This window comes from Globicephala melas, chromosome 15, assembly GCF_963455315.2.
Source record: "Globicephala melas chromosome 15, mGloMel1.2, whole genome shotgun sequence".
NCBI classification, from domain to species: Eukaryota; Metazoa; Chordata; class Mammalia; order Artiodactyla; family Delphinidae; genus Globicephala; species Globicephala melas.
The window spans coordinates 37,022,611-37,039,844 of NC_083328.1; the positions used below are offsets into that span (position 1 = coordinate 37,022,611).

Sequence of the window (17,234 nt, forward strand, 5' to 3'; positions counted from 1 at the left end):
ACCGGATGTGGCGTCCGGCTCCTGCGCAGAGGCGCGCCTCGGCTGCCTGAGAAGTTGCGAGCGGGCGGGATTCCCGGGCCCTGCTCCTAGCCATGGGCCGCCGCAGGGCAGCCTGTGGGCCGGGGGCCGAAGGTGGCCGCACTCGGCGCCCCGCGGGCCGCTCTCTGGAGGCTTTCGCGGAGGAGGTGGGCGCCGCGCTACGCGGTGAGTGGGGCGTGATCCGGAGCGGGGGCGGGGGCCGGAGGCCCAGGGTCGGGTCGCGGAGCCGCGGCTGAGGCCGGGTCCCCTTCTGTGCCCGGTGTAGCGTCCGTGGAGTCAGAGGCGGCCGAGGACGAGGGCGCCCCGGGCCCTGCGCACCTGCCCTGCGCTCTGGCCATGTGGGAGCTGGGCCACTGCGACCCCCGGCGCTGCACCGGCCGCAAGCTGGCGCGCCTGGGACTGGTGCGCTGCCTACGTCTGGGCCACAGGTTCGGCGGCCTCGTGCTCAGCCCCGTGGGCTCCCAGTACGTGTCCCCCGCAGACAGGTAGGCGGGAGAGGACAGGGTGTGGAGGCGGGGAGGGTGGGGTGCCTCCTGGGTCTTTTCTTAATGAGTCCCCTACTCTGGCGCATCCTTCTTTTCAGGGCTCACCTATTTGCACTGATCTGTCTAGTTTGCCCCGATTACCTAGGGCAAAGTTCAGGATGCCGCAGGTTTCAATAAACGTTTGTTGAGTGAATAAATGAGCTTTGTCGAGGAACACCTCCCTCCCAGCTGCCTCAAAAGCTTGGCCCATGAGAGTCCCTGGGGGTCATTGGGATGGGGAAATGATGCCGCTGAATCCCCAGTGGGGCCAGCACCAAGTTGACCCCAGAACCAAGCCCTACGCTGCTCCTGGCAGACAGTTGGTGGCACAGTCCGGGGTCGCTGTCATCGACTGCTCCTGGGCCAGACTGGATGAGACTCCGTTTGGGAAGATGAGAGGGAGTCACTTGCGGATCCTGCCCCACCTGGTGGCTGCCAACCCTGTGAACTATGGCCGGCCTTGCAGGCTCTCCTGCGTGGAGGCCTTTGCTGCCACCTTCTGCATCCTGGGTGAGTGTCAGGGCCTGGCAGCCTGGAGTCTGGCTGTGCTCCCAGCAGTGTGTTTTCTGCTGCAAGTCCCAGGAGGAGCATGACCATGTACGGGGAGGTGGCCAAGGTTTCGTCCTAACTCCCACTTAAGTCCTCGCCACGTGGGGTTGAGGTGGAGGCAGAACACTTCGCTGGCCTACATGCACCCGTATTTGGCCCTCGTTGTCAGGGCACCACCGCCCTGAGAGTCCTTTGTTACCAAAGCTCACCCCCAGAGACCTTATGGTCCACATGGAGGCCCAGGTGGGTGGCCCTGTGAGACTCCCTGTGGGGAGAGGGACTTAATGGGCTACTGAGGCAGAGGCTCGTGAGTGGGCATGGGCTCTCTGGACCGTGGGAAAGTGTCAGCGGGACTTTTAGTTCCTGGGACAGAAGGAACCAGCGGCAAGGGTGACAGGAGAGGGATTGTCCACATCCTTGGAATTCCTGTTTCCTGCACCAACAGGTTTTTCAGACCTTGCTGTCATTTTGCTACGGAAGTTCAAGTGGGGCAAGGGCTTCCTAGACCTGAACCGCCAGCTCCTGGACAAGTATGCAGCCTGCAGTGGCCCAGAGGAGGTGCTGCAGGCAGAGCAGGAGTTCCTGGCCCACACCAAGGAGCACCCCGAGGAAGAGGAGGAAATCGGTGAGGCCTGGCACAGACACAAGCCCCCTGGGTGGGAGCCAGCACCCTCAGGCCTACCACCTTCTTTGAGAAGCCTGGGGGTTGGGGGGAGCCTTCCTGCCACAGCTGTGGGATGCTTGGTTCTGCTCCAGGCTCACCTACAGGTCGCTTTCCTCTTTGATTCCTCGATTCAGATCCCTTTGATGTGGATTCAGGGCGAGAGTTTGCAAACCCCAACAGGCCTGTGTCTGGCCCCCGGTAGGTCCTCGGGCTTCCCAAGTTTCATGACAGCTCAGACCCAGGGCTCCCCTCCGCCTCTGGCCTCAGCCACTCCTGCTGCAGGGTGGGGTGGTGTCCTAAACAACACCAGGATGCCTTTCTGAGTGTGGAGAAGGGAAGGTGGAGGTCCTAATGGAGGGATTTCAGTTTTGAGAGGACAGGGAATAGGAATCTGTCCTCAGCTTAGGGGCTTTGGTGAATGAGTGGGGAGGGATGTTAACTCAGACTGGCCAGTGAATGCACCCCTCCCTCCCAGGCTGCCCAGAGACAGGGCTGACAGTGACACCGAGGAGGAGTCTGAGGAACTTGGGCCTGACTCCAAGGACGGGGGAGGCAGCAGCAGCAGCCCTGAAGAGACAGAGACCAGGGTCCCCACAGAGATTTGGAAAGGAATCAAGAAACGGCAGAGAGACTGAAAGCTGCAGACATGTATATTTTCCGAGGCAGAGTGACGAGGACATCTAGAGATGGCAGTGGAACTTGCGGGAACACACACACAGGCCTGGTGGCCTCAGCCCCTGCAGCTGCCAGCAGGACTGGACTCTGTCTGGGTTTTCTCCCTGTGCTTCTAACCCGGCCTTGCTCTGGGTCCTGCCTCAGAGCCCTCCCAATGAAGCTGCAAGCCAAGGAGTACCCTGTGTGAGCCTCTGCTTCTCTGCGCTTGGCCTGGGGGTTTGGGGGGACCCTCAGCCTCTAGTGAGGCAGACCCTGCCTAGAGGGGTCTGGGGTGTGGGGATGGGGCTGCAGGGTAGGTCTTGTGTGGGCACCCATGCATTTGTGAAAAGAAATGCCAGATAGCTGGCCAGTTGGCATGGAGCCCCTTACACTGACCAGCCTTGAATGACATCCTCAGCCAGAGACCCTGGGCCTGTCAGCTGGGTGGGGACTGGAGACCTGTGCAGCTCTCAGGCAAACCACCTTCCACATGCCCTCTGGGATGGAGGGTCCCTGGAGAAGGGTGGGGACACTGCACATGTTCACCCTCGCCCTCCAAAGCCTGGATTGTCCAGACTCAAAACGCACCTTCCTGCCTCTCCAGCTAGTGAGGCCTTGCCTCAGCCCTGGAGAGACGAGGACAGAACTTCCTTTAGGACAGGGCTGTCCTCTGTAGCACTGGTGACATTTAGGGGTGAACCATTCTTTGTTGGGGGGGGAGGGTTCATGGCAGGATGTCAAGCCTAGTCTCTACCCACTGGTGCTAATAGCACAGCCTTCACCCACTCCCCAGTTGTGACTGACTACCAAAAATGTCTCCAGGCAGCACCTAATGTCCCCTGGGGGGCAAGGCTGCCCCACGAGAGCCCTGCTTTAAGACCAGCACCCTCCTGCCCTGTGGCTGTGGAACCTGAGGGAAGGTGGGAAGCTCACCTGGCGGCCAGGCCTGCTCTCTCTGCTCCGGGGTGGGGGGGGTAGCTGCTGGCCAGACCTTGCCCAGTCGGCCGTCCTGATCCAGTGGGGTGGGGCTTACTGGGCACAGAAGGTTCACAGCACACACCAGAGAGACATGACCAGGGCAAAAGGGAGCCCAGGGAGTCCAGCCACAGCATACACACCACGAAGCAGGGGAAGGGGCACCACGAGCCCGGCTGCACAAAGCTGACCACGGCGAGAGAACAACACGGGGACTTGGGGAGGGCCTGGCTGGCGGCCGCAGGGCCTCAGGGGTCCGCCTCCATGTACTTCTCCAGCTCCTTGAGTCTCTTGACAAACTCCTGCGCCTCCTTGTTGTTGCGGCCCTCCAGCATCCTAAGCGCTGATCTCACTGCGGGCGGGTGGTGGGGTGACGGGACGGGGCCAGTGTCAGCCCCGGCTGGCCCCGCCCTTAGCCTTGCCCCTGCCCCGCCCCTCACTCACCCTGGGCTCTGGGCCGGCGCAGGTGCAGGGTGACCGGCTGCCCGGCCCTCGCGCTCCCTCCCACCTGGGGCCTCGCGACGCCACCAATGCTGCCCAGGCCCAGGGCTGCCTCCCCTGCGAAGTCGTTGGTGGACAGCCAGTCGTGGTCCATGACGGTGAACAGCACGCAGGCACCCCGGCGGCGGCAGGCCTCTGCGGGCACGGAGCTGGGGGCGGGGGGAGGCGGGCGGTGGTCACCTGGAACCCTGCTCCTGGCTCCGGACAGGCAGGGCAGGGAGGGACACTCACAAGTAGAAGAGCTCGTCGTACACGGGGTGCAGCGTCCGGCTCTTGACCTGGGTCCTCTGACTGCGGACCAGAGGGAAAAGGTGCGGCGGGCCCAGCTCCACGATCACAAAGGGGTCGCTCAGGCCTAGGGACACGGCTGTGAGCGGACCACGCCGCCGTCCCCGCCAGCCCCGCCTCGCCCCGCCCCGCCGCACCCCTCCCCCGCACCGTTGGCGTCCAGGGGGAGCAGGTCGGCGGCGTGCAGCACCTCCACCACCAGCCGCTGTTCGGCCGCCTCGTAGTGGCAGCGGACGCTCAGGCGCCCAAACCGGTTGTGCTCCAGGGACCTCTGTGGAAAAGCCAGGGGGCCGGTGAGCTGGAGCCCGGGGACTCCCGGAGGCGGGGCCTCGTGCCCACACTTGGGCCGCACTACCTGCTTGAGCTTGTCCAAGTAGTACTGCTCGATGCACTCCCGGGTGGAGCACTGATGCAGGCGCAGCTCCTCCTCCAGCCTCTGCAGGAAGGAGGCGGCCCCTGGTGATGCCGGCAGCTCCTCACGGCCCCATTTCACGTGTGGGGCATGGATGAACTCAAACTTGGGTCTCTGGTGTCCACCCCTCCCCCTTCCTCTGTCAGAGGCCCCAGGGCCAAACTTCACCTTGTAGCTTCCATCCCTCAGGCTCTCCAGGGGCAAACCCTGGCCCTCAGCGTGGAAAAAATTGACCAGGGCCTGCGGCGGGGCAAGAAGGGAGAGATATCAGGGGCGAGGTGGGTGCTGGGGACCGAGAGTGGAGACAAATGGAGACTTGAGCAGCACCCAGCTCGGGCTCTCGGGAGCCCAGGGCAGAGCCACTCACACCTGGGGCGCATCAGAAGCCCCCAGGAAGCTTGGGAAAATGTCGGTGCCTGAGGCCAGATAGCTGTCTTAACAGGTGGCCCAGGTGCTTCTGACACAGGTGGGCTGGGGGAAGGAGATGCTGCCCTGGTGGGTTCCCAGAGGAGGGGTGTCCAGGGAGGGCCTGGCATCCCAGCACGGTGCAGCAGGGCAGCTGGGAAGGGTCAGCAGCCTTGTTGCCCTGGGCCTGGGGTTGGGGGGAGCCAGGAACTGGGAGCTGCAGCAGGAAGGGCTCTTCCACATGGCCCTACCTCCAGCGTGAAGTGGAAGCGCCCATAGAAGTCAGCAGACACGTCACGGTTTGCGCCCAGAGCCTGCAGAATAGCCTGTAGCAGCAGCTCCCAGAGGGCCTCCAGCACCCTGTAGGGACACTCGGCATCTGTGACTGGACACTGGGCCAGCCCTGCTCCACCTGCCCGGGACCATACCTGCTCAGGTTCTCCTTCACCAGCGAGGCGTTCAGCAGAGCCAGCTTCTCGTCCAGGTACTTCAGGAGCGGGGCCATGGCCTGCAGGCAGGGTCCTCAGGCTGGGACTGAGCCTGGACCCCCACCCCACACACGCATTCCCCACCATGCCCAAGCCCTCACCTGGCTAGGCACTCACCTCCTCGTTCTGGATGGAGTCAGGCGAGAGGCTGATGTGCTGCACGTACTTCCTGATGTCACCCACCATCTGTGGGAGGACGGCGTTCAGCACCAAGTTGGGGTAAAGGGAGGGGGCAGCCAGGTCCCGCCCCACCATCCCTGCCCACCTTGGAGGTCAGGTGTGCTGTCACGGTTCGGGCCTCCCGCTGCAGGTCCTCATCCAGGGCCTGCATGCAGCTAAGCAGGGGGCGCGGGAGCACACCCTCGAGCCCTGGAACCCCCTCCGGCCACGCCAGGCCACGTAGCGCCTGGCCAGCAGCCTTGCGCAGGAGCTCCACGTTGTTGAGGACCACGCAGAGCTGGGGAGGTGTGCCGGACATGTGTGGGTTGGCAGTCAGGTGGTGGCCCCACCGTGCCTCCTCCTCCCCGCAACTGGCCCCTCCCCGCCCGTCGGCTCACTGGCTCGCTCACTGCCTCGCCTGCTGCCCCAGGCTGAGTGTCCACCTTCTTCCGCAGCAGCTCTGTGTAGAAGAGGGCGGCTTCACACAGGTCCTGGGGTGGAAGATGGGGGCTCAGGAGTTGTGGGACATGTCCCCTGGCCCTGTTGCCCCTCTAGACCCCGATCTCCTCTCGGGAGTCCCCACCTGGCTGAGCTGGGTGCCCAGCCCCTGGGCCTGGGCAGGGTCTGGCCATGCCAGGCGGGCCCACAGCTCCTGGATGTGGCTGAAGCAGAGGCTTGCAGTGGCTGCGGAGCTGCTGTGCTTGGAGGAGGAATCCATGGGCTCCAGCTAGGAAGCAGGGGGAAGCCTTGGTTGTGAGGTTGCCCTGGATGAGCCCAGCACCCTCAGGTCTAGGTGCTTACTCACCGTGTCCACATCCACGGCTCCCTGAAGCCTCCACCTGGCTTGGTCCCGCAGCACCTGCAGCCAAAGCTTCACAGCAGGCAGGAATGGGGCATGGATGCCAGCCAGGGCAAGGGAGCGGCTGTCCCTGCAGCGGGAGGCCAGCAGTCAGAGCTCACCCCAACTCAGACACCTTGAGCCAACATGTCCCAGGTTCCTAGCCTAAGGAGGCCCCGAGGAGAGTCTCTTGCACAGAGTCCTCCTAGAGCAGACTGGAGGACAGGTGGGGGGCAGGACACCCACCGGCCCGGGATGCTGCTCCAGAAGCACTGGATGTCTGCCAGGGTCAGGTAGAGCTCAAAAAGCCCTGAGGCCACCTCGAGGGTCATCTTCGGGCTCAGCTCCTCCGTCAGCACCCACACCTCTTCAGCCACCTGCCCAGGAGGGTGGAGTCAGACTGCCAACAACAGGAAACCCAGGTCCCTTCCCAGCCAGGGGGCTCTCCCCAGGCGACCTCCTCACCAGACGCTCCAGCTGCCGAAAGGTGAGGGTGAAGAAGTCGATCTTGATGATGCTGCAAAGGACACACCTCAGACATCTGCCCTCCCTGCTCCCCAGTCCAGCGGCAGAACTTGAGGGGCTGGATGCAGGGGCAGCAGGGAGAGCGCTGGCCCCACCTGTGGAAGAGGCTGGCATAGATGCCATAGCAGGACTGCAGATCCTCGTAGACAGTGTCAGCCAGCTTGACCAGCCCTGCAAGGCGCTGTGGCCCCGGCTGCAAGGAAGCCCAGCACACTGACCTTCTGGCCTGCACCCACATGCTGCCCCCCCTCCCCTGAGCCACACCTGCTCCCCCTGACCCATGCCCCCCCTGAGTCACACCTGCTCACGAGGACTCTGGGAGTTCAGGAGCTTGTCGAACCATTCACGGTTCCCTCTCTGCAAGGGAAGCCGCCAAAGCAGCGTGGTGGGTGGGAGGGAAGAAGGACAATAAAGTGTGTGTGGTACAGCAGGTCCAGGCGGGGGCAGGGGCACGGGCAGGGCCGGAGCAGTTAGCCCAGACCAAGCTACCAGACACACCTTCAGGGCAGCAGCAATGTCCATGTTTAGCTCCGTCTCGAAGGGGCAGATCTCAAAGGAAGGCTGGAAGAGCTGCAGCTTGCCAAGACACCTGGGCGACCGGTCACCCACTGACTGGGGGTGCCCCACCCAGTCCCCTACCCCTACCCCACCCCCACCCCTCGTGCCAGCGGCTGCACCCACTTCAACAGCAGCTCCAGGCGGTAGACGGCTGTGCTGTTGGTGGCAGGGAAGTAGTCTCGGAGCTGGCGCAGCAACCGAAGCCCAAACTCAGAGAAGGCGGAGAAGCTGTCTGCCAGTCCCTCCTCCTGGGGGACAGGGCCCTTAAGAACTGACTCCTGAGTGCCCGCTCCACGGCAGAACCAGCCAGTCTACAAGGCTCTGCCCTGAGGAGCACCCTCCCTACCACCACCTCCAACCCCACTGGCCTTGCAGTGATGACCTCTCCAGCCCCTGCCTCCGCAGCTCCCCCTGGAGGCACAGACGCCCTCAGGGCCTTTGCACCACCAGCTGTGCCTCCTGCGAGCTGGCCCACTCCCTCTGTTGCTCGGGACTCCATCAAGGTATCGCACACCCGATCCTGGGACCGCACAGCACGTGCCCTCTCCTAGGTCCCGCAGTTTGTCCGTTTGTTTTTAACCACCTACCGCACCCGCAGGCTGTGCATCCCACCAGGGCAGGACTCTGGCCGTCCCTGCCTGCCCCAGCCCGAGCAGCTCCACAGCACACCCCCCAGAAACAGCATTTTCAGCCGAGCCCACCTGCTCCTGGGGCAGCGAGGCCGCCTCTTCCCAGTGTGCCTGCATATCTTCCAGCAGCCCCAGAAGGTAGCCGTAGTCCAGGGTGCGCGTCTGATGGTGGCGGCTGCTGACCTGCCAGTGCCTGCGGGGCCCCAGCCCAGGCTCAGGGCAGCGGCCTTGGGGCCGGGACCAGGAGGAAACCGGCGCCCCTCCAACTCACAGCACAGCCCCTTTCCGAGACCCGCCCCTCCAGTGTCCCGCCCCTCGGGACACGGCCCCGCCCATGTACTTGCAGTTTCGCTCGCTGAGGCTCCGCCCCTCCCACCGCCCTTCCGCCCCGTCGGGGCCCTGCCCTCTTGCGTCGCGGCCTCGCCCACTCACAGCACAGCCAGCTGCAGCGCCGACAGGTTGCTCTGGGCGCCGTGCAGGCAGAGCACGGTGGCCGCAGGCCCGCTAAGCTCACCGCGCCAGCTGCTCGAGTTGGGCTGGGGGACGGGCCGGGTGTGGGTGGAGGCGGGAGACCCCCATCCCCTCTCGTCCCCCAGGTCCCCGGCCTCCCCCTCTCACCCTCCCCACGCCGCGCTTGGCTGCCCCGGGGGCCCGAGGGCGGCGCTACCTCCTCGGCTTGGTGCTCGAACTGCAGCAGACGGCTGAGCAGCAGCAGGTAGGACAGGAAGCCCGAGCGCCCGCGCTGGCTCATGCTCGTGTCCCTCTGGAACGCAGGGCCCGCCGGTCACCAGCCCTGCCCAAGCCCATGGGCTGGGGCGCAGGGCCGCAGGCCGGGGGTCCCCCTTGGCTTCCCACCTGTGTGGTGATCAGCTTGAGGACCAGCTGGCAGTCCCCCTGCACGCGGGAGGCGCTGGAGCGCGGTTCCAGTTTGAACCAGCGGTCCTCACCAGCCACGGGCACCTCCTGGGGAAAGGGGGTTCAGATTGGCGATTCTGCCTCCCTCTTCCTCCCGCACAGACTGTCTGCAGGACCGTGGGGAGAAAACAGGCCTCCGCTTCCCACTGAACACGGGTAACCAGCACAGGGAGCGCTTAGGGGCGCCTGGACCCCTGGAGGCTGTCCCTCCCCCACTCCTCCCAGCATGGTGCCCCCCCAGCCCCAGAAAGATGGGAGACTGTTGGGGGAATCACAGGACATAGCCAGCAGTGGTATCGCAGGAAGGCGGGGCACCCATGAGCAGGTGTTCCATGAGTGACGCCCCGACAGCCACTCACCCTGATGGGTATGTTGAGGCACCCCAGGAAGTCATCGGTGTGGTCCTCCGTGGGCCCTGCTGTCCCATTTGTGCGGGCAGACTTGACAATCTGTTTGAAATACCTGGGGGCGGTAGGGTGGGCGTCACACCTGAGGTCCCTGAGGAGCCACCACCTGCTGGCCCCCGTGGCCGAGCTGTGAGTGTCAGGAGCACAAGGGTCCCACCTGCCATACCTGCTCATGCCTTTTAGGCCAATGACTTCATTCAGCTTCCTGCATGCTTCCACCAGGGACACATCATCATCATGATCCCTAAGGGTGGGGCGAGGTGGGGGTACCTGGCTGGTCTGGAGCCCAGCCTGGCCCTGACTGCCCCCTCCCGCTCTCCCCAGACCAGAGGCGCCCACATCCCCTGCCCTGCAGGGCACAGGGGCCTATACCAGATGTCCAGGTGCAGCTGGTCGGTGCTGACATCCTCAATCTCACTATAAGGAGAACAGAGAGATACCCTTTAGGGTCCAGGTGATCCTCTGCCCAGAGCTGGGGCAGGGACCATTTCTGAGCCTCAGTCTCCTCCTCTGAAAAATGGGCATAGGACCAGTCCCTCAGTTCCCTGGGGCAGGCACTGAGACCGCATACAGGCACAGCTGCCACATACAACCCCAGGACCAGCCTGGCACCGCAGCAGACCCTGCCCAACCACCCTGCCATCCAGCTGGACAAGGGGCCTTACAAGAGGAAGTGCTCCTTCCACACAGGGTTCAGGGTGCTGCTCTTGACCTCAGTGACCTGGATGCACTTGGCCGGCAGTGGGCCACCACGCTTGCTGCCCTTGCGGAAGCTGAAGCGCTGCTCCTTGTGTGGGCCCGGCTCCCTCAGGGTGCCTGAGGCCGGCAGGATGCCCAACATGCAGTACGGGTCACTGAAACCTGGGACATGGCAGGTGTCTCAGCCCCCGACCCCTGACTCCAGGCCCTCCCGTGACCCCCAGACCTGAGCTAGCCAACGTCCCGGCTGAGCTAGCCAACCCCACTCACCGTTGGGGTCTTTGGCCAGCAAGTTCTTGGCACGCATGACGGAGACTTTCAGGGCATATGTGGGAGCCTGTGGGTGGGTGGGGGTGTGAGGGCCTCTCGGGGCTCAGCGTGTACCCAGCCCTGTGCCCCCTCCACCCTGAGCCCCTGCACACGAGCACTGCGCTGGTCAGCGTCTGCCCAGGTGGGCAGCAGCCTCACCTTGGCCTTCTTCACACGCTCCATGGCCTCAGCATGTTGCTCGGGGCTGGTGCCGAACACCTGCACAGGGCAGGCAGGTGTGAGGGCCCAGGTACCGCTGAAGCAGGGCTGGCTATTGTCCTGGGGGCCTCACGGGGTTGGGGGAGCACACACAAGTGAGGAATAAAGGTGTCTGTCCATCTGTTGGTTTGTCCTTTCTACTTTTTTTCTGTGTGTCTGTCTGTCCATCTTTCTTTGTATGTTCTATATCTGTCTACCTGTCCTTTCCTGTGTTGTTTATATTTGTCTCTGTGTTCATCTGTCTGTTTTTGTGTTCTTCTGTTTGAATGTGTCTGTGTGTCCGTCCATCACTCCATCTTTCTGGGCATGCCTATCAGCCCATTTGTGTCTGCCTGTGCATGTGTGTGTGTGTGTCTTGTGTACATGGGGCAAATCTGTGTGTGTTCTTCAGGTGATAGTGACATAAGCACGTGGGGGAAAGTGTCTCAGTCCTCCCCAGAGATGGGGAGGGGCCAGGCCAGGAGGGTGGGTGGGGCCAATGGGGCTCACCTGCTGCAGGTAGCTCAGTAGGGCCCCCTGGTCATCCACCTGGTCGGGGCCCATGGTCCCTGCGCGGTAAAGGACTGTGTACAAGGCTTCCTCATAGAGCATCTCCACCTGCAGGTGGGGAGGGGAGCACATGCTGAGTCCCGGCCACCCTGTCCCTGTCTCTCCTCAGCCCCGGGCTCTGGACACAGGGGGTCTCAGGCTCCTCGAGTCCACCCTGTGTGCCCAGCCCCCAGCAGCTCCTCCCACTGGCAGAGCCCAATCCCTGCCTCTGTGCCTTTGCACCTAGCAGGCCCTCCATTGGGGGTCCCTCCTCACCCTTGATCTCTGTTCGCTTCCATGGGGAGGCCTGGCCCACCCACCCCAGACCCTAAGTCTGGCACACAGAGGTACTTACAGCCCCTCCTGGGGCCAGGCCCCCTTCCCCCTTACCTCCTCTTGGGTCAGGGCTCTAAGGCCACGGCTGGGGTCCACGGGCTCTGTGGGGGCTGGGGAGCTACTGCGCAGGAGGACCTGTGAAGGGCACCGGGTGAGGGCCTCTGTGGCTCCCGGGGCCAGTGGGGCGCAGAGTGCTCCAGGGAGGGAGGGAGTGGAGGGCAGAGGGGCAGGTGGGGAGGCCTGGCCCAGCACCCCATGCCAGGCAGCAGTGCCCGTGCTATCCGCACCTCGGGGCACGGCAGGCCCTGTCTGCTTTCCCCCTTCTTCAGGATGAGGCGCATCTGGGCAAAGAACTCCACACCATCTCCGGGTTTCCTGCCAAGAAAGCCCAGACTCGGGGTCAGCAGACCCTCCCCGAAGCTACAGCTCACGGCACGTGCCGGCCCACACGACTCAAGGGTCTCTGCATGTCTGGGGGTGAGGTATGATGCCTCCCACGGCCTTGGGTTCAGAGCCTCCTGGGCTTCCCCCAGGGGCCATGCTGGGCAGCTGGTGTGTGAGGTCAGCGAAGGAAGGGGGGCCCGGTGCAGGTGACCATGACCATGCGGAGCAGGCTGTGGGGTACCCACCAGGCCCCAGCCGCGGGCTCCTGCACTTCGGTGCTGCTGCTCGCCGGCTCCTCCTCAGTCCTCCGGCGGAAGGACGGGCACACCTGCACCTGCCTGAGCACGCTGCTCTTGATCTCCAGCAAGGTGGACATGGTGGGTGGCCTGCGGGCAGAGAGCACAGCCACAACCTCCGGTCGGGCCACTTGCTCATTCGCTGGTGTTGCCATACTGTCCCCAATGATCAAATCAGATGCCACCCTGAGCAATGACTGAGGTGTCCCCCGTTGCTCAGAGGTGCCCACTGCTGGGGTCATGGGCTCCAGCCCCTCACAGGGCTGCAGACTTGCTCAGTCCAAGCCCTATCCCTTCCCACAGATTCTGGCCACCCAGACCAGAATGACAAGTACTGAGCTGGCTTCAGGGGATGCCCGGGGCCCATTCCTCACTCAACACAGAGGATCCCTCTCCGTCCCAGTGTGGTATCTGGGCTGCTCCAGGCAGGATGCTACATGGTGGCTCAGCTGCCATGGCAACATGGGCAACTGGAGCCGGACAGGAGAGTGAGCGGGAGCTGTGGCCCCACAACCCACACTTGCCAAAAGAGGAGTAGGCCCTGCTCTGGGGACACCTTCCTGTCCAGGTGGCTAGGCCCTGGGATGCCCCTGAGGGGCAAGCGGCTCTCACTGCCAACTCCAGTTCCCCCGGCCTGACCAGCCTTTGCTGTTACACCCACACACGTCCTCCAGGGGTCTCAGTGTCCCCTGCAGACCCCGCTGGGAAGGGCAAGATGATAGCTAAGCCACCAAGGGCCCCTGAGCCTGCCTCTTCCACCCCATGGCCTGGCCCAGGCACCCACCTCTCCCCTGGGTCAGGCAACAACCTCCAGCCCTGGGCCCCCTGGATCCCCAGGGTGGTCTTCTGTTCCCCCGTTGAAAACCATCAGGGCAAAGTGAAGACCCTTTCCCGGGCCACCTCTGCCACTCGGTGCCACCACTCGGGCTCCCTGCCCCAAGCTTGCCAGCCTCTTGTGCAGGACACACCGTGCTCCCCTCGGCCCACCTGGGGGCCTTCCCACTGTCTGGGTCCCCTCATTGTCCACTCTTGAGCACTCCCCCGCCCCCACAGGGCCAGGCACATCAGCCTGAGCCTGCCATTTTCATTTGACAAAATAGGAAATGGGGACCCAGCCAGATCCAACTCTACTTGCCCTGATCTCACAGGCACTTAGCAATGTGAGAGCCAGGTGAGACCCGCCCCTGCCCTGTGCGCCCGCTGCTCAGGGGCTGGGCCTGTGCTTGTGCAAGTCTCCGTTTACCAGCGCTGCCCCTTCCTGGACTCTTATGCTCTGCTGGGAGAGCCAGGGCCAGGCACGCCTGCCACCTCGTGGGTCCTAAACAGACTTTTTGAGCAAACCAGGTCTGTCTCTGGGTGGGCCCAGGCTGCCATCCCTGGTCTGCGACCCCCACCAGCTCTTAGCTCTTCGTCCTGCTCCCTGATCCTCCAACCCCGGACCTGTGGGGCCCAGGGGACACTGGGCTCAGAGGGTCTCATCTGGCCAGACACGAGAGCTGGGACAGGGAAGGCAGGTGGCTCAGCCCCCACGAGCTCCCCCCACCATACCTGTCAGCGCCTGCCCCTGGGGGCCTCTACCCAAGATGGGGGCTCCGCAGCCTCTGCACGCACTTCCCGAAGCTGTCACCCTACAGCTGGCAGTGAGGTCCCGAGGGGGCTAGGCGTCACAGGCCCCCTTTTCCTCTCTAGCTGAGTGGAAGAGGCTGCTCCCCCCACAGACCCCCAAAGCCAGGGAGCAGCCACTGCTTTAGCTGTTGCCACGGCAACCGCCAGCTGCGTCTGCATGTGACAGGGGCTCCAGGGCTCACATTCCCAGAGATGAAGATGACGCAGGAGCCAAGTGGCCTGAGCTGCAGGGTTGGGGGCTTTCTCTGTGAGAACGAAATGTTCAAGGCAAGGCAGGCCACCTCCCCTGATAATCCTCAGACCAGCCCTGGAGAGGGGGTGCCACTCTGCTCCCCCACCTAGATGAGGAAACTGAGGTCCCGGGGTTAGGAACCCACCCAAGGCCACAGAGCCAGCAGGAGGCCCGGAATGGAGTCGAGGTCTCCCCAGCTCTGGTGTCCGAGCGCTAAGCTCTTGGCTCGGCTTGAGTCTTGGGGTCCATCCAGATGGGGTGGCCTTCCCCTGTGCTGTGCGGCCCCTCCCTGCTCCCTTCCTCAGCCCATTGCCAGGATGGGGCAATAGTGGCGTCTGGGTGCAGGGGTCCAGGAGACATGGCTCATCCTGAGAGCCCAGAAATTCCCTTTGTTCCCCTGGAAACCCTGGGCCGCCTGAGCAGTGATGACCTCACTGCACCCAACAGCCTGGGAGCCAGCCAGCACCTCCCCCAGAGCTGCCTTTGACAGTGGGCATGTGGCCGACCCCCAGGAAGCAGTCACTGGCTGCAGGGGCCCTCAGCCTGTACAGGGCATAGTGAGCTGGGTACAGGGCTGCAGGGGACCCCCCCCATCTGTCTGATGGGCCCCATGGGACTCCTTCCTGAGCTCTCCATTTCTCGGTCCCAGGTCTGGCCGGCAGCTCAGAGCAGGACATGCCTATACCCCTGCGTATGCCTGGCCACCAGTTCCCATTTATCCAACGAACAAAGTGACGCGGGCCAAGGAGCTGAACGCCACACAGGCACCGGGCCCAGCTGAAAGTGACAGGCCCGCCGTGTTCCCGGGCTGTGCCCAAGGCCCAGGGTTGAATGGGAAATGATAATTTGCAAAGTGGATGTCACTGTCCCATTTCACATCCCAGGGCTGGGGTGAGCTGCCCTGAGCCAGGCCTCGAGCCCAGGGCTCAAAGCCAAGCTGTCTCCTGCTAGCCCACTGGGGAGCCGGGGTGGCACTGAAGCAGGTAGGTCTGGGGCAGCTGAGCTGAACTGGAGGGCCAGCTCTCTCTCTAGTCAGAGTCCTCAGTGGCTAGCTGGCCACCCTTGGAGTGAATAAACACTTTCAGGGCGCTGGGGCCTTCTTACTGAAATCAGTCCCTGGAGACTTGGGGGTCGGGGGTCCACTGATGCCGCCGTGGGCATGTGTAAGGGGGTGGCAGGATGTCTGGCCCCACCAGCTAGCTGTCCCTGCTGCCCTGTTGGTCTTCTCTTCCCAGCCCAGCCCCCACCTGACCCCCCTCACTCTTCCTGTAGGATTTCCGGCTCCCACCTCTCCCTGTCCTCATTGACTCTGCACACAGTGCTCCCCTGCACACAGCACAGCTGCAGTGCCTCACTGCAAATCACCTGGCGTGCCCATTACAAATATTAGGGTCTCATCCCCACTTAATCCCCAGGGAGGGACCTGGGAATCTGTATTGTAACCAACTCTGTAGGTGGACCTAGAGCTCTGAAGCTTGAGGCGAGCTAGATGCTTCTAGAATGAACGCATTTAAAATGAAATCCTCCGAGGTCCCCTCCCACTTGGCCAGGCCGGCCCCCTCTTACCTGTCTTCCCTCACCTGTTCACGCGGCGTTCCTCCCTCCCACTTCTCTCAGTGACATCCCCTCTCGCCCCTTCCTCCCGTCCCCCCTCTTCCCGAAGCTCCCCGTGAGAACCTCAGGCCCCCCAGTTCTGTCGGGGTGCTTCTCTCGTTGGTGGGCGCTCGGTTCTGGGGCAGTTTGGAAACCTGGTGAGGGTGTATTTTTTTTGGACCCACCCAGACGTCTGGAGGGATTTGGGGAAAGCAAGGGGTCCTGCCAGGATCGGCAGGAGGGGGACGGAACTGGGCTCTAGGGGCGTCTTCCTCCCTGGAGGGTTGGCTGGGAAACCCCCGCGGAGCGTCTCGGAGCAGGGCGGGGAGGTCCTCGGCCCCGGCCCACCTGCGGCTTCCCCCGGGGTTGGCGCGCCGGGTAGGAGCGGGGTCACCCTGCGCATCCCGGGGGCCGCCGGCAGACGGTGGTCCTGGAGTCCCGCGCCCCCCGCGGCAGGGAGGTCTGGTCACCCCGCCCCTGCGCAGTGCGCACCCCGCTCCCGCCGGGTCCTGCTTCCGCGCTCCGAGGGCCGCAACAGCGAGGGCCGCTCCTCCAAGCGCACGCCGGCCTCCGTCTCCCCGGGGCAGACGGCTTGTCTTCTCGACCTCCCGGGGCCCGGGGTGGCGACGAGCCCGGCGCGGGAGCTGGACCGGCGGCTCTCCTGTACGTCGGTGGGGCGCCGGGCCGAGCTTCGACGGCCGGGCGGGAGCCCGCGGCACTCACCGTGGGCCGGGTGGCTGAGAAGTGGGGACAGTGCTCCTGCGAGCGCCGCGCTCGGCACCGGCTCCGGGGAGGCTTTGGCTGCGCAACCGCTCGCAGCTGCCAGAGCAGACAGCACAGCGCGGGCGCAGCGGCTGCAGGGTCCGGGGGCGGGGCCGGGTCTGCTCGCCCCGCCCCGCCCCGCCGCTCCGGGCTCGCTTCCGCCCCGCCCCCGCCTCCCTTGAGTCCCACCACCGCGCCCCCGCCGCAAGGAGCGCCGGGCGAGGATCCCCGCGACCCCCGTGCTCTGCCGGGCACCCCCTCCCCCAAGGGGCGGGGTTCGGGGCTGTCAGTCAACCCACAGGTGGGTGCAGCGCGGGAGCAGGATCTGCTCTGCGTCAGGACCCCCTCCTGGGGGCCCCAGGGAAGCCAGAGTCGCCGAAACGGAACAAGATATGCCCGGGTCCGCAGCGCAGACTTTTCTGGAAAGCCTGCGCAGTCATCTCCGAAGTCGCCCTACCAGCCCAGAGCTGTCCCAAACACAAACATGGAGCGGACCTTGGTCTGGGGACTCCTCCACCGCGGGCCTAATCGCTTTTCTCAGAAGGGACAGTCCGCACCCGGGGCAAGGGGGTGCTGCAGGCACCAACCCGGGATGCCCACAACAATCCTGATCACCTGTTGGGGTGACCGAACCCCATGGCCCATCCTGGGTCGCTTGCTGGGTTGCCCCTCTGGCTGGAACCGCCGTCATGCGCTGGACCCCCTCTAGCGCCATTCCCA

At 64.2% G+C, this 17,234-nt stretch overlaps 2 protein-coding genes across 6 annotated transcripts; one reads left to right on the plus strand and one right to left on the minus strand.

The window, feature by feature from the left end:
- The first annotated feature begins 1 nt into the window (after position 1).
- Positions 2-2,622, plus strand: TSR3 (TSR3 ribosome maturation factor). Of its 2 annotated transcripts, none has more exons than XM_070043702.1 (6): positions 2-204; positions 305-503; positions 880-1,073; positions 1,558-1,737; positions 1,911-1,974; positions 2,252-2,622. In XM_070043702.1, the coding sequence occupies exons 1-6, from the start codon at positions 93-95 to the stop codon at positions 2,409-2,411; spliced, it is 909 nt and encodes a 302-aa protein (XP_069899803.1). In that variant the 5' UTR covers positions 2-92; the 3' UTR covers positions 2,412-2,622. The 2 variants fall into 2 exon arrangements, with proteins under 2 accessions (XP_069899803.1, XP_030728078.1); XM_030872218.2 differs by having other exon boundaries at positions 4-204; positions 305-524.
- On the minus strand, positions 2,409-16,607 carry BAIAP3 (BAI1 associated protein 3). 4 transcript variants are annotated; one of them, XR_009559117.2, is made up of 34 exons: positions 12,251-12,409; positions 11,909-11,996; positions 11,676-11,756; positions 11,247-11,354; positions 10,698-10,757; positions 10,500-10,566; positions 10,196-10,391; positions 9,903-9,947; positions 9,697-9,774; positions 9,483-9,585; positions 9,064-9,171; positions 8,876-8,971; positions 8,641-8,744; positions 8,281-8,401; positions 7,703-7,827; positions 7,520-7,610; positions 7,322-7,378; positions 7,117-7,214; positions 6,962-7,013; positions 6,743-6,873; positions 6,464-6,587; positions 6,242-6,385; positions 6,057-6,149; positions 5,765-5,956; positions 5,617-5,685; positions 5,440-5,519; positions 5,263-5,371; positions 4,775-4,846; positions 4,550-4,630; positions 4,345-4,465; positions 4,138-4,261; positions 3,850-4,055; positions 3,364-3,757; positions 2,409-2,611 (listed from the first exon to the last, which is right to left on the minus strand). XR_009559117.2 is itself a non-coding variant. In XM_030872203.2 (34 exons), exons 2-34 carry the CDS (start codon positions 12,379-12,381, stop codon positions 3,654-3,656), a joined length of 3,459 nt encoding a protein of 1,152 aa, XP_030728063.1. In that variant the 5' UTR covers positions 12,382-12,391; positions 16,476-16,607; the 3' UTR covers positions 2,409-3,653. The 4 variants fall into 4 exon arrangements, 3 of the variants coding, with proteins under 3 accessions (XP_030728063.1, XP_060141376.1, XP_060141375.1); XM_030872203.2 differs by adding an exon at positions 16,476-16,607 and having other exon boundaries at positions 2,409-3,757; positions 12,251-12,391; XM_060285393.2 differs by adding an exon at positions 16,245-16,452 and having other exon boundaries at positions 2,409-3,757; positions 12,251-12,391.
- Between the last annotated feature and the right edge of the window lie 627 nt (positions 16,608-17,234).